The sequence below is a fragment of the Alligator sinensis genome, unplaced genomic scaffold (genome assembly GCF_000455745.1).
Source record: "Alligator sinensis unplaced genomic scaffold, ASM45574v1 scaffold1151_1, whole genome shotgun sequence".
In the NCBI taxonomy this organism is placed as follows: Eukaryota; Metazoa; Chordata; order Crocodylia; family Alligatoridae; genus Alligator; species Alligator sinensis.
The window spans coordinates 22,620-38,018 of NW_005842835.1; the positions used below are offsets into that span (position 1 = coordinate 22,620).

The 15,399-nt window shown below is 40.5% G+C and overlaps 1 protein-coding gene and 1 long non-coding RNA gene across 3 annotated transcripts in view; one reads left to right on the forward strand and one right to left on the reverse strand.

Moving 5' to 3' along the window:
* Positions 1 to 614: 614 nt before the first annotated feature.
* On the reverse strand, positions 615 to 4,371 carry LOC102385712. The gene is made up of 3 exons (XR_325135.3): positions 3,994 to 4,371; positions 2,495 to 2,583; positions 615 to 1,421 (listed from the first exon to the last, which is right to left on the reverse strand). It is a non-coding gene; the product is annotated as an uncharacterized LOC102385712 (long non-coding RNA).
* Positions 2,323 to 15,399, forward strand: part of GABPA (GA binding protein transcription factor subunit alpha) — a 38,702-nt gene continuing 25,625 nt past the window's right edge. For both annotated transcript variants that reach the window (XM_006035436.3, XM_014525583.2), the window contains exons 1-3: positions 2,323 to 2,469; positions 8,418 to 8,562; positions 11,909 to 11,993. In XM_006035436.3, the coding sequence (XP_006035498.1) occupies positions 2,393 to 2,469; positions 8,418 to 8,562; positions 11,909 to 11,993 (307 nt within the window). In that variant the 5' untranslated portion in view covers positions 2,323 to 2,392. The remainder of the gene's footprint in view (positions 2,470 to 8,417; positions 8,563 to 11,908; positions 11,994 to 15,399) is intronic.

Genomic DNA, 15,399 nt, shown 5'->3' on the forward strand with positions numbered 1-15,399 from the left:
CGCCTCAGGGCGCGAAACGCTGGTGGTGCCCGCGGTGCTGCCGCGTTCAGCGGGTGGGGGGTAGCTGGCCCGCCCGAGCCGGGGCTGAGGGAAGCAGCCACACGCACAGAGGGCCCGAAAGGAGGGAAGTGGAAGGAAGCGGAAGGCGCTTGGGGCCGCGCCTGTCTGCGGAGCTGTCAGCTAGAGGCGGCGGCGAGCCGGGGCTGAGGGAAGCAGCCACACGCACAGAGGGCCCGAAAGGAGGGAAGTGGAAGGAAGCGGAAGGCGCTTGGGGCCGCGCCTGTCTGCGGAGCTGTCAGCTAGAGGCGGCGGCTGGACCCGGCCCTCAGTGCTTCTTGTTTGTAGCCGTAGAGAAGCGGGCCTAGAAGGGGCCTCCTGTTCTCCTGAGGCAGAAACAGCCCTGGTCAAAGCAACCCTGCACACCAATCCTCTGTGTACTCCTGGGGCAGGGGGCAGCCTTGAGCCACAGGGGGAAAAGAGCATAGATAATGAGGGCTGGAAAGGACCTCAGGAGGTGGTCAAGTGCAGCCCCCTGCTCCAAGCAGGACCATCCCCAGCTAGATCATTCCTGCCAAGGCTTTGTCTAACCAATAACCACCAAAGATGGAGAGTCCATTATCTCTGAGTAACCCATTCCAGTGCTTCACTTCCCTAGTGAGAAAGTTTTTCCTAATATCCAACCTAAACTTCCCTTGCTGCAACTGGAGACTGTTGCTCCTTATCCTGTCATTTCCTTCCACTGAGACACTACTGCTTTGCTCCATGCTCACAGCCCTAGAAACATTAGGGGTATTTTCCAGATGCTTATGCTGTCCTAACATCTGTGTTCCCAATGCGCCTCCAGCGCCTAGCATCCCCTTTGCCTTGGAGGCTGTGTAAACACACACGAAGTGTCCCAATTTTTCTGTGGGAAGCCGAGAAGAGCTTCCACCCTGATTCTGGGAGCCTCTCTTTAAAATGCAGTTAGTAATACAGACAGACTCTACCCATTCACAGTAATGCATCTGTTACCTCAACGTAAGGTGTACGACACTCAGCACCTGGTTGTTGATCACTTACTACCTGCCCTTTGCCATGTCTGTTTTGCTTTGGGGAAGTAGGGCTAAGCCTGAAAGCTAACTAATGAGCTGCTGCTGGTTGGAAGGCTGGGGCCCTGCTGAAGAACAGCCTGCTAAACAGCCTCCTTTTTCAGGGCCCTGCTGAAATGTATTGGATATTTCTGTTATCTACAACTGTGGAATAGCTTGTGGTGACAGTCTCATGGAAGCTAAGTCGGTGTTGGGCGTTTACAGGTCAAACAGAATCTTAACATGGAGCCAAAATACTGTGGCATGTCCGCGATGAGCACAGGTCTAATGTATTCACCAGAAGAAATGCTGTTTTCTAGGCTTCCTCTTGAATTCTGCAGGTTCTGCGTGGACCTAAAATGAAGATACCTTTGTATCAACCTTTGAACAACCTTTGTTGTTTCAGAGTGCTTTATAGATATGGTACACATTTGTTTCTGAGAACAAATGAAGCTGTGGAAATGATCTTAATGTACTTCAGTTTTGGAAGCCCATAATTCACTGTTTTTTGAGTTGCTGTTACTCAAATGCACTCCACCCTTGAAGGATAATTTCAAATAGACTTGAGTAGTGTCTTCTGGGCCTTGAAAGATGTACTTGAGAGGGAGTGGGAAAGAGAAGGATGAGAAGATGCCTGTTAGGTGGCGGTACAAAAATAATTTTAGTGTACATGTTGATCATTGAAATTAGGGAGCAGTAAGAACTACATATGAAAAATCCCGTAGCCATTAGGTGTTTCATGGATGAATGGTAAACGAATTTCCTTATAAGAAACCACAGGATTAAAGCGGGATAATAGTGGAAATGTAGTCAATGCAATTTATGTATTGATGTAAAGCTTAAAAGTGTATGGTTAACACTTTTTTCACATTCCTCTGAAAAGCAGCCCATGGCAAATATTAGACAAAAAAATCCTAAAGTGTTTAAAAACAACAACCTAGAATATAAATGTTACCAGCCCATGATGGGTGAACATGATTGCTTCATACAGCATCCAACAAGGATGGAAACATTCAAATAAATACAATAAAAGTTGCCTCAGGTTGTGTAGTGTGTGCATATGCATCTATTTACATTCCTGAATTTCCATCCACCAACTTATTAATAAACAAGTATTAGTAGATACTTTATAGTTTCCACATTTCCCTCCCACTATTCTGACTGTGTGAGTTGGATTTGCAATAGAAACGTTTTTTAAGTTACATACTTTATTGCAAAAGATCATGTTTGTTGGGAAACTAATGTTCAATTATTAATTGTTTATATTTCATGAAATTTCTTCTACAATTTTTCTATTTCAGGTCTGTATTTGAAGCGTTTTAGCCATGACTAAGAGAGATACAGAGGAGCTGATAGAAATAGAAATTGATGGAACCGAGAAACAGGAGTGCACAGAAGAAAGGTATGTATTTTAAATTAGTGCTCACTCTGAGTCATAAGGCTTCAAGTAGCTGCTGCTATTTGAAATCAGTTTGTCTTGTTGCCGTTTTCAGTGGGGAGATGCAGTGCTTCAGACCTGGCAAAGGAAGGTTAGACAGCTGTCACTTGAACTTGTTTGTTATCCAGTGCAGATAGGAAACCAAAAAATAGCAGATGTAATAGTGTTAGCATGACCTGGAGTATCCTGTTTTTGGTATGTGTTACTGCAACTTCTAATCCCTCTTGCCACATTGCAGAAATGTCTTATCCATTAGCACGTTCACTTCAGCTTGCTTAACCTTTTCCCCTAACACCTTTTGCTTTGAGGTAAAACCTTCCTCACTGTGCAACAGGAAATGCATTTTGTTCAATTATAATTGTTTCTCTTGTTTCTCTGCCATTTTGTTCCTAGTTCTATGCGTTTCATCTCTCCCATTCTTCACCTTGCTTTCACTTTCTTGATAACCCTGTTTGTGTTTTTTGCAAGCCCTTAAACTTCAGCGTATCCCTTTGTAACCAACATGGAAGCATCCAAGTCCAGCCCTCCCTCACTTCTCCATCAGTGCCAGTCATGCCACCCAAAAACTTCTGAATAAAGCAGAAAGGCAAGATAACTGATCCATTATATTAACAGTAGAAACAGTATTGCTTGAAACACCAGTTTGACTGGCTTCAGCTCTAAATTAGTTCTCATTTTCCCGTTCAAATCTCTTTCTGTTCGATTGCCTCAGTCTTTACTTTCAAGCATAAGTAATCATGACTTACTTTTCAAGAGCTCACCTCAGACATTAGTCCCTTTTCCTTGGAGACAATCTTATTTCTGAGCAACATGGTAGCCCCCCCTAAGTCTGAACTCCAAGTGTTTTATGTTTCTCACAAACTGAGTAAACGCTTGTATTTTTTAATGTTCCCTCTGCTTGTAAGCAGAGAAGCCAGCTCCATAAAACTATACAGGATGACCCTGTGTCAGTGTAGCCAGCCCATTTGCGCTATTGACAAAATTGAGGTCAGTTTTTCAAGATTCTGGGAGGCCAATTGCTATATACTCTTTATATAGCAATTTTGGGCCTTTTCAAGTACACACATAGTTTTGTTTATTTTTAATGTGAAAAGTTTCATCAATTACAAAATGTAGACATTGTAAAAGTGATTTTTTTTATGCCTATTCCCTACCATAGGAGTTTAGGCTTCATTCATTGACTAATGTTCCTAGGCAGGTTACTTATTTATTCTGCTGTTTCTGTTTTTCCTTTTTATATATAAAAATGGGGTTGATAGTCACGTCTTCAGTTTTTGGAAGCTGTGGTGACAATCACAATACTTACAAGTCCTGGAATACTACTACCCCCAATTCCCATTAAGCCTTTATCAGGACTGATGTCTGCCTTGCAGGCAAGAATTGACTCCTTGAAGATTTAGAGGAGAAAATCAGTAAATGAAAGACGGGATGGGCAACAGCTCACCTGCTTTGCTAGATTTGTGTAGAGGCTGTCAGCATCATTCTTACCTTTTGGGTGAACTTTCAGCCTATTATCTCTCTAGCTTATTCGTTCTTGCTGCTTTTACCTTTCTTCAGCTCACCCTCCCTTCCCTGCCACCATTTCACTGTCATACTCTGCTAAGGTCTTGTTCCTGCTTTATCTTGTTGCTGTCCCCAGTTTCCCCTGGAGGGAGGTTAGGACTTGACAAAGTTCTCCCAACTGCCATGGGGTCTTCTGGTTCCAACATTCCAGCCCTTTCCCACGTCAAGCAATTTTCCTCCTGTGTATGAACAGAGGAGAGAAGGATTTTGGTTATGGGAACAATTTTTGATACTTTAACAGTAATATCACCAGAGATCCTGGTTTTCCTTGATTTAAAAAATCCCACGTTTTCTGACTTAACACTCCCCTCCCCCCCCCCGCCAAAATTCACATTTTTCTGTGATTAAAGTGGTGAATGAGTAAAATGAAACACCACTACACGCACACACGTATCAGAAAATTGGATTTTTTCTTATCAGAGAAAACGAGGCTCCCTGAACATCATCCCCACTACCAACACCCAGAATTAATTATTTTCTGTAGTTATGCCTGTCATGCTAAAAGGACCTTCAAAACCAAATTTGATCAAACAATAGTGCAAGCATTTGGATCGTCATCAACTTATTGTTGATTACAAATGCCATGAATGTATTATTTATGGAATAGCCTGTATCTCACTTATAAAGCAACATACAAAGCAAAATAAGCAAATACAGAAAATTTATAGCAGCATATAAAGAAAAATAAGAATTTTAACTCCAACACGTTTAATGATGGCAGGTTTTTAGTGTATTATAGCTGCATAGATGAAAGCTATCTTCCAACATTCCTTCAGAATAGTTAAACAGATGATAGGAATGCAGTTTTTTTGGTTATCTGCCTGTAGTTGGATTTATTTTTAAGGCCAGTCCACAGGACTTAGACACAAAAGCCTTCTTTTCAAAATGATTTTATTTTTAATGCTTTATAATAAAAGATGATATTTTATGTTATAATTATTGTATTGTGATAAAATATATGTCTTTTACATACAATATTATAAATCAGTGGTGCTCAGACTTCTGGCCCTGAGGGCCAGATGAGGCCAGTTTATGGGCAGGTTTGGGCCTTGGGGTCCAGCACCACTCCTTTCCTGCTCTGTGTACCAGGATTGGGTCCTGGGGGGCTGGCACTTGCCTTCCCCACATCATACACTGGGTTTGTGGCCCAGCACCACCATCACCTCCTGCCTTCCATGTGGTGGGATCAGGCCCTGGGGCATGGTGCTGTCCTTGCTCAGCCCTGTGCACTGGGATCAGGCACCCAATCCAGTGTGCAGGACCCAAGACTCCCCATAGGTGTGGAAATTGGGTAGTGAGGTACCAGTGCCACTGTTCTACCACCATCACGTTTCTAGACCCTTGGGGGAGCCCTCCGGGCTCAGTGACATAGAACCAAGGGCCAGATTTGGCCCGTAGGCTGGGTATTGAGTATTCCTAATACAAAATGGTTGAGACAGGAAGGTAAGACTTTAACCATTAACTATTTAACTTCTTTGTTTTCAGTTCCTGAGCTTTGTAAGTAACATGAAAATGCAAAAAAACCTTTACTGGGTTTTGGAATAAGGCTTTTTGGCCTTTTTTCCCTTTAATATTTTTTTTCTGTTTGTGTAAATATAAAAAGTATGTTTAAAAAAAATAAAATAGGATAAATAGGTCAGCAGAGCTCTGTGTGGGAAACAGGAACTGCTGCTGTAGAGCCCGTTGTTGGATGGGCTTTGTCCCCAAAAATGGTTGTTTCCTAATATTTCCTGGCTTCCTTGAACATCTCTAGCTCTTTTATCTGATGTTCTTAAAGCAAATTGTGTAAGCATTATCTTCAGTTAAGGGGGGTGGGGGTGGAGGAAGTAAAAAAGACTATCTGCTATTGAAATGTGTATCTGTCTTTGAGGTAAGAATTCTGTTTCCACCTTTGCCACAAACTTCCTATATATGCTTAGTGAGATGCTTTAAACTATTCTGCCCACCTCCTTCAGTGACCTTGTTTGGAAAGTTTGCTTTTCCATGTTCCACCAGCTGCAGGATGCATGGTGACTTTAGGAAATGGTTATTTCTTCCAATATATGACTTCATGATTCTGTAACCTTGAGTTTTTTATGGGGAGGGTCGAAGTTAGTAACGGTTTCACTGACTGTTTTCAGAACTATTTTTAAAGTTTACTGTTTTTAACCATTGACCGCAATATTTTGCACTTCATATTTTTTTGTTGTAATTGATCAAAGGGATATGTATTATAAAAGTGGTAAAAAATTAAAAAACCCAACATTTTGTGTGATTTCCATGCCATTTTATTCAGTTATCTAAGCACTGTTCATAAGATAAAGATAGTTTTAAAAGCTGCTTAGTTACTATCTTATTTTCTTCAAATACATCTGCTTCATTCTGAGAGAGAATATATCTTGTCAGAGTATATATATGTAAATTACTCATGACTCAAACTTGTATCTCTCTTCAATCTTGGAAGATAAATTTCCTTGACCTTCTTAGTAAATCTGGCCAAAATTTTAAGCAGCATCTAAACAATGGCTTTTAACTCGCAAGTCGATTGCAGTCTTAGCTGTGAAGGGTTTATATAATCCCCAAAGACCCATTCTAAGTTTGCGGTTTGATTATAATAATTAGTGATTTAAATAAGAGAATGAGCAGCAAGATGATAAAATCTGCAGAAGATGCAAATTATATAGGTTAGTCAGAACTGGAAGAGTGGTGAACATTAAAGGAACATAATGAAACTTGGAAGTTAGGCATCTTGTTAGTAGATAAGCAAATGCATTGCAATGCACACTGGAAGGAATTCTTTAAACTGCTGTATCTCATTGCCAGTTGTATCACAAATAACCACTCAGGAAAGAGACTTGGGTGTCATTTATAAAAATATCTATTCAGTATACAGCACTGGTCACCAAAGCACAAATCATAAGAGTTTAGAGGAAACTAGATAAAATATAGCTTCATTTTCAGTCCTATAAATCAGTCGTTCTCCTTTCCATAATGTTCTGTTTCAGTAATTTTATTTGAAAAAAGAAATAGTGAGGATTTTTAGTTGAGTGCCCAAAATTGAAAGTTTTTTCTTGGCTGCCATGGATTAGACAGTTTTGAAAATATGAAGACTGATGTTTTGGAGAAGATGTTAATGGAACTGTGATATATGTATACAGAATACCACATCATGCTGAGAAGAGTGCATAGAAAACTCCTGGTTACTTTTGGTCCTGTTACACACAGACATTTAGTGAAATAGAGAAAGCATTCTGACTACTTGTCTAATCCAGTACAGGTATTCTTACGTTAAGTAAAATTTTCTCTATTTGGTAACTGGACTGTTAAAGTGATTCATGTAGGTATGTTTCTTTCCATTACACTTAATTTATACAATACTTGTTTACTGAAAGAGCAGCAGTGTTGCAGATACCTGAAGTGCAAAGGAGCAGAAATCCAGTTTATATTGATCATAACATAATTACATAATTGTCATCAGAAAAAAATGAGGAGTACTTCATTTTAAAGCATTGAGAGCAGCTTTTTTCCTACTCTTCTCAGCTTGTACATGCGACTTGTTTTGATCTTAAACTTTAAAAAAAAGTTAATTAGGTGTAGCTCTTAAACATTTTAAGAACGGATACTAAAACTATAAATGTACTCTTCCACCTGAAAAGTAGAATGCTTATTACATACACACTACTTACAAGTTACTTAGAGCTAATAGATTTTTGATAACTTAATCTGTACTAAATAATTATCAGAAAGTAGTTTTAATATTTTTAGAAGATCCTATTCTTCCTGTTCATTCATTTTTTTGCTCAGAATAAGCTAGGATTTCTTTAGAATGATTCTCAAATCACTTGGTATAAACATTTCAGAAGTTATCATTGGCTTTTGTGTAGGTTAAATTCTTAATCCTTTTTTAACTAGCTACCATTTGTATTAGTATTGAAACCAGAGCTGGCCTTAGCGGTGAACAGCCACCCAGAGTGCTGTGGTCAGGGGGGCGCCACACACACGCACACACATGCAAACACGTGTGAGCAGCCCATGCTCACAGCAACTCTCTTCCACTGTCCCAGCCAATCCCCGCTTCTGGCAGGAAGAGCAGTACCTAGCCCGCTTCCTGCCTCCATCTGCTAGGAGCAGCAGGGTACTTGCCTGGCGCACCATACTACTCAGCTTCCCCACTGGACTGCGCTCTGTGTCCCTGCCTCTGCCACAGCAGTGCTGCTGACTTGGGGGAGGGAGGAGGGGACACCAAAATAGGAGTTCCCCTAGGGCGCCATTTTCTCTGAGGCCAGCTCTGATTGAAACTCATAGTTACTGCATTTTGAAAGCTGTCTTTATGTTCATTTAGCAATTCTTATATTCTTTTGGTTTTTAAGCATTGTTGAGCAGACATACACCACAGCAGAATTTGTGAGCCAGGCTATTGACATCAATGAACCAATTGGAAATCTTAAGAAGTTGTTGGAACCAAGACTACAGTGTTCCTTGGATGCACATGAAATCTGCCTACAGGATATCCAGGTAAAGCAAAGAGGGGTTGAAAAACTGCATTTGAGAACTCTGCTTTGAGAACATTTCTGTATATTCAATCCCTTCCTTCTGCTCTGATGTTGGCTTAGAGTATAATATGTTTTATTTGGTACATAGGTTCCAGTTAGGGGTCTAATCTTGCAAATGTCTGGCTCATCGTCAGCTTGATATTGTTTAATACATGTACTCTGATTACTAATTCACTGCAAATAAAACTGGATGACTTTCAGGGTTTCTGTGAGAATTTTCTGAATGGAAGAATCATCAGGCTTTGAGGCGGGGGGGGGAAGAGGCATGATTCTGAAAATAACTACACTACCCTTCATACTATACTTAAAATCAAATAGCTTGATTGTTTCCTACAATGCCAGTGTTTCTTTGAGAGATTGTTTTCAGGCTTCCTGAATCCAGAAGTGAGAAAAGTACTTACTACAGTTTTGTTTGCTGGTATTTCTAGGCATACTTCTCAAAAATAATAATAATTTCATGACGTTCTTGTGAAGCTGAAAGTGTGATGCATAGTCATGGTTCACTGCGTAGGAAGAATGTATATTGGCATACCCATTGGGTTATTCTCTACCAGATTATTGCTGTATGTGTAAGTGGAGACACTAATACATGCTGTATTGCACTGACTGAAAGATGGGGGTTCCTGCTGCTAAAAGTGTTTTCCTTCCAGTTACTCAGCAGAGGAAATAATGGACTTTGTTTAGGCTGTGTTTATCTTATGTAGTAGATGAGCGTGCGATCACTCTGAGTTCCTTCTTTAGGTAGGCCTCACTTAAAATATTTTTGAGTTTGCAAAATAATTACAAGTATGTGGATTCTCAGGGAAAAAAGTGGAGAAACTGAATAGCAGAATCTTACATACGAAAATATGTCATCTTGCTAGCCTAAGTCCTTAAAATTGAATATGGGTAGCTTAACAGAAGAACACTCACTGGATATATTTAGTTATATTTCTTATAAAGGTGTGTTACTTAATGACTTTAGCATAATTACAAGATCAAATATATTTTATAGAAAAAGCATCAAGCTAGTCAGGACATGATTGGATATTAACATACAAATTAAAATTTGTATCTACCTGAAGTTGTATGTGATGTTATTATGGTGGGGTAGTAACTGTCAGAAACTAAGCTTTATTTTTGTGTATTTCAGTTGAGTTGTTCCATGGGAATAGTGCTGACATAGGGAAACCCTGAGAGAATAATTCCTGTTATAGAGAGTTACCTTTATATTGTTACTTTAGAACTCAGGGGAAATGTGAAACTTTGTTTACTAAAACTGCAAATTACTTTTCCTGCCCCCTCCCCTTTTTTATATTCATTTAGACCTGATTTTTTTAACCTTGTTACACCTCATTTTTTAGACCACTTTCATTATCCTGTTTTTTTCCTTTATGGTGATGTGCAAGTGATGACTAGTTAGAAATGGTGAATATATTGCAAAATGGGTTTTAAAGGATTACATGAAAATTTCTGTATCTTTAAAGTCACAACTAAAAAAGCTAAAAGATGCAACACTAACTGATAATGTTGTATTTGGAAGTAGCAAAATGAAAACATTAGTAAACATAGTAAAATTCTCCATAGTGAATAGTATTTTTGTTTTGCTAATTTAATTTTTCCAAGGCAGACGTAAGGGCAGTCATGAAAGGCTATTGTGTAAAAAGAACATTTCTACTTTTGCTGGGCCCCATTTAGGATTGTGATGAGAAATCGACTCCATCTTCCCTTTTTAGTCTCTTATTTGATATTGTGATGGTGAAAGGAGGAGAAAGAGGAGGCACCCTATAGAGCCAAAAAAATAATTCGGTACTCTTTTAGTAGAAATGTTTTTGTTTTTTTTCTAATAAATGTCATCATTATGTTCCCAGAATCTACTACATTTTACCAGCATGTAAAATGGAAGTAGGTGATGAGAAAAATCAATTTTCCTCTTGCTAGAGAGAGAGAGAAGCAGAAAAAGGTATTTTTATTGACATAGAAGGATTCGGATCCAGTGAAAACAGCTCTGAGCTTGTTCCATGTAACAATTACAAGTGACAAGTGAGTGATTGGAGCTTTTAGCTCTGATCACAGGATCTTCTGGACACCAAGGCTAGATGCAGGTATTCAAAAAACCTGAGGCGCAATCAAATCTGATTTAGGCAGTTTTGTGTAAGCGGCACAGTTTAGATCGGTATGAACAGAACACATATTTTCCCTTTGGTGGTGGAGTGGGGGCAAATCTTACACCAGGCTCTACCATTTTTAAACCAGTCTGTGCGCCAAACTTCTTTTACAGATATAGACCAACTTTGAGTGCCGGACTACTTTTTTGGTACAGATATAGACTGGTTTCCAGTCACTTATACCAGTAAAAATGTAATGTCTGTACCTAGCCCAGGTAGTTAGACTCTGATAAAAATGTCCCTTCCTCCATCTGTCACCCTCTTGTGTTCCATGCAGTGGCTAAAAGGTGGTATGTTGCTTTGAACTCGGTTGCATTAGAAAAAAACAGTTCTATTGTACATTTTTGGATATATGGTTGTGACGCATGCTTTGTTAGAAAAAGGTTAATCTACATGAGAGAAGAGTGTTGTAATGCAACGAAGGGTGTTAGTCCTTGTCAGAGATGCATTCAGAGATTAATCAAAGTTGGTGTGGCAAGATGTAAGATTTCCAGGGTTGTATAGCTAAGGAAGCAAAGGTTGTCTAGGCAACTGTCTTTAATCACTGTCCTGGGGCGAACCATTAAGTAGCTTTGCTAAAGGAATATTGTAAACTTTAAAAAGAAATGACACTTTTGTGTGAAAATATTAAATGTATTGTTGCAGTTACCAGTTTGGATCAGAAAGAGGTATTTTACTTTCTTTCCTTTGCTATTTGATAACGTATTATTTTTCTGTAGTTTCACTATTTCATCTGTGCGCTGAGGTTTATCAAGAGCATTAGGGAGGGAAAACATATTCTAGAACTACATCAATAAAAAATGAGAAACATCCAAGTGCCAGGGGTATGATTCCTGGAACCTTTTTTGGTCTCATGTGACCCCAGGTTGAAAGAGTCCCTTTAAGCATTATTCTTCTACATTGAAACTCTTTTAATTAGTTGACGTAACATTTTCAGAGATGAGTGTAGAGGAATAATTTGTCTAAACGATTGTAAAGAGACCTTTTTATTTATCTAGATAAAGAGTGCATTATTCATGCAGTCTTAATTTTTAAAAAGTTGATTTCTCTAGTTATATTCTCTGAAAGCCTGGCAAATTTTAAGGTATAGCACTTAACATACAAGAAAACTTTCTGAATGTTTTGTGATGCTAATCATTTTTTTTAAATCTCCTTATTAAGCTGGACCCAGATCGCAGTCTCTTTGACCAAGGAGTGAAAACAGATGGAACAGTGCAGCTTAGTGTACAAGTAATATCCAGGCAAGGTAAACAATTAAATGTTTTATTTGCTGTAGACTAGAATAAGCTTTATTGTAAATACCTTCATGCAAAAATGCTGTTTTTGAATTGTAATATTTAAAATGTAACTATGATTCATGCTGCTACAGGATGAATTTTGCATTGTACCATGGGTTTATTTGATTGTAATTAAAATGTATTGTGGCCTGAAGCTACTTCAGCCCAAAATGTGTTACTCTCCTCTAGTGAGGGAACCAGTGGGATGGTAATGGAACTCCTCAGTACCCTGCATGTGAGGACTTTCAGTGAAGATAAGCAGTTGCTCACTGGACAAAATACCTGGGAAGATGAAAGATAATTGCCACCAGCTAGTTTAGGCTATCTCAGTAAAACACATGTCCTGGACTACCGTATAAATACTTAAAATATGGGGGGTGCTGGCACAAGTAAATATGCACAAAAATTCTGGAGCAAAAAGGTTAGGGTCATCATCTGTTTGCGAGCTCTTAGGATACCATATTGAAATAGCCGTTGTGACAGATAACAAGTATCTGCAATCTGATTTGCGCTTGCTCAAGAACTCCTTTTTTATGACATCAGTCAAGAAGTTTCCCTTTCTGGAACTATTAACTCTCCATTTGCCACATCCCTTGCAACTGGCATCTCCAGTCGCATTTACAGTGCATATATTTTTGAATGGCTTCAGCTGCTGAAGGGGAATCTGAATACTGGCTTTTGGGACAAGCATGGAAAAATATTAGTTTTCCATTATGTTTGTCCACTTAAGTGGGAGTAGTTTCTGTTAGAAAAGAGTCTCTACCATCCATCCCCACAAATGAAGTTTAGCAAAATCTGGGTGTCTCCCAATTGTAGTAGCTTTGCAGCCCACGTGTACTTTAAATTGATGCTATATTATCTTTTGTAAAAAGGATGTTCCAGCAAGGTTCTTGTTTCAGAGGTAATGTTGTGAGTCAAGTTTCTAAGAGTTTAGGGTTGCAAGATTCTATGCATGCAGAGGTGAGTTACTTTCTGGGCATAAAGTACTGTAGTGGGATCCCTCCTTAGTGGGACTTAAAAATGATACAGACACATGTCTGAAGGAATTGGGAAGATGGCTGTTAATTCAGGAGGGACGTACATATAAAGTAAACACATTATATAGATTTTAATTTTAGAATACTTAAAAGTTAATGTACTGCAAGGGTTGGAGGATTTAAGGATTTAATACTTGTTTAGGGTCATAGGACTGGTAGGCCTCCTGGGCCATCAAATCCAGTTGGTTGCAATCAGAGGTAAGCGTTAACTAAGGCAGCTCCGGAGCCTTCAAAGTCACCACTGCAAACACTTTCCCACAACTATAGAGAACTGTATTCAAAACACTCTGTTAACATTAAAGCTGTGCAAAGCTTTGGGTGCTGATTCGATTCGGAGGCGATTCGGCCCAATTTGGCGGCCAAATCCAAATCGAATCAAGAGACCAGTAAAAAGGTTCGAATTGATTCGAAGCTCTCCATGGAAGAGATTTGGAGGTCTTTGATGATTCGGACAGTCCCTGCTGGCTGGAGCAGGCAGCTGGAGCCAGACTTGGAGCCAGTAAGTGGGGGTTGGGGGTACAGACCATGGGAGGATGCCTGCCAGGCCCCATCCCTTGCCTGTTCCCCCAGCCCCCTTGAGTGCTCTCCAACTGCTCTCCTAGCCTCCCCAGGCTGCCCCGCCTGCCCCACCTCCCAGTGCTTTAAAAAAAAGCCCCGACTCACCAGGTGGGCGGGGCGATCCCCACTGTCCTGCACTGCCCCATGCTGCATGGGGGGCTGTGCCATGACCCACCCTCCTGCCCCTCACTCCCCCAGTCCCCCTCATGGCTGCCCTGCCTGAACCAGCTCCAGCCCTTTAAGAAAAAAAAACTGAGAAAAACCCTGGGACTCACCGCTCGTGCAGCAGCCTTGGGGCTTCAGGAGGCTTGTGTAGAGCCCCCCATGCAGCGGTGGGCAACGAGGATCACCCTCTGCTGGCAGGAACTGGTGAGTCTGGGGGTTTTTCTCGTTTTTGTTTCCTTAAAGGGCTGGAGCTGGGGCGGCCGGGGCAGCCATGGGGGGACTGGGGAAGTGAGGGGGGTTGGAGGGCTTGTGCAGAGCCCCCTATGCAGCACCCAGTGAGTTGGGGCTTTTTTTTTTTTTCTCAAAGTGCCAGGAACTGGGGTAGGCAGGGCAGCCATTGCGAGGCTGGGAGAGTGGGTGGGCCTGGGTGATTTGGAGATTCGGCTACTGCCCCAATTCGAATCAATTCAGGACAGTGATTTGAATCAAGAAATCGAATCACTGTTCCCCAAATTGGCCGAATCCGGATCCAAAGCGAATGCTGGCTGTTTCTCACAGGCCTAGTGCGAACGTGACACAAAAGCAGAAACCAAGGATGCTGCCAATGCCCTGGCACTGCAAGATTTTGTAGCAGTTTGTAAATATATGTTAAGAAGATCCCAGGAAAAGGACCATAGCCTGTGGTAGAGAGAGGGACAAAAACTTCATGGTTCCTGCCAATTTGACCTATGGGAAAATTATTTCTAGACCCCAGATTTGGCTATTGATATGACCCTGAGCAGAAGTGCAAGACTCTTAAGCCTGGGCTTTCTAAATAACCTCTGGGTTTTCTAAGTATTGGTAGAAGTATTAAGGCAGCCAGTCAAAACCCCAAGTATTAGCAGAAGCCAGCATTCCCCAATGGAGAAGGTAGAAAAAAAACCCCTCAGAAGCCAGTAGCGTTCATGAAAAGGGGAAAAATTCCTTCCTAAGCACACCTGGTTAATAGCAAAAGAATTTAGGTCTCAGATTATCAAATGCCTTCCACTCTACAAGAGCTACCTTCAGTTCAGAGACTGCAGACACCAGATTGCATATCACATATGCTGATGGGTGTCCCAGAACTTCCTATCCTGGCATACCATCCCTTTTATAAACATATCCAAATTCATCTCTAAGAGGCAGGTTCTTCATTCTGCCGCTTTGCTGGGGAGACCATTCCAAAACTTCACTTCTCTGACAGCAATCTTGTAATTTCCAGTCTAAATTTATCCGTAGCCAGTTTGTAGCCATTTGATCTTAAGCTAGCAATGGCCTTTTTTTTAGCCGAAAAAGCTTCTCTTTTTCCCTTCCCTAATATTTCCCCCACAAATTTGCTAGTAAAGAGTCCCCCTCAATCTGTTGCTAAACTAAGCAAGCTGCTATAATTTTATACATAAGAAAATTTCTCAATTCCCTTGACCATCTTAGTGACCTTCTTTGAACTCATAAAAACATTTTACGTTTATTATCTTTGAACACTGGTACCCAGAGCTGCACATAGAATTCTAAATGCAGTCTTAAAATTGCCACATACAGGGGTATTAGAGACTATATTGGCAGCATTCCATATGGCATACCAGTCATACAAATAATT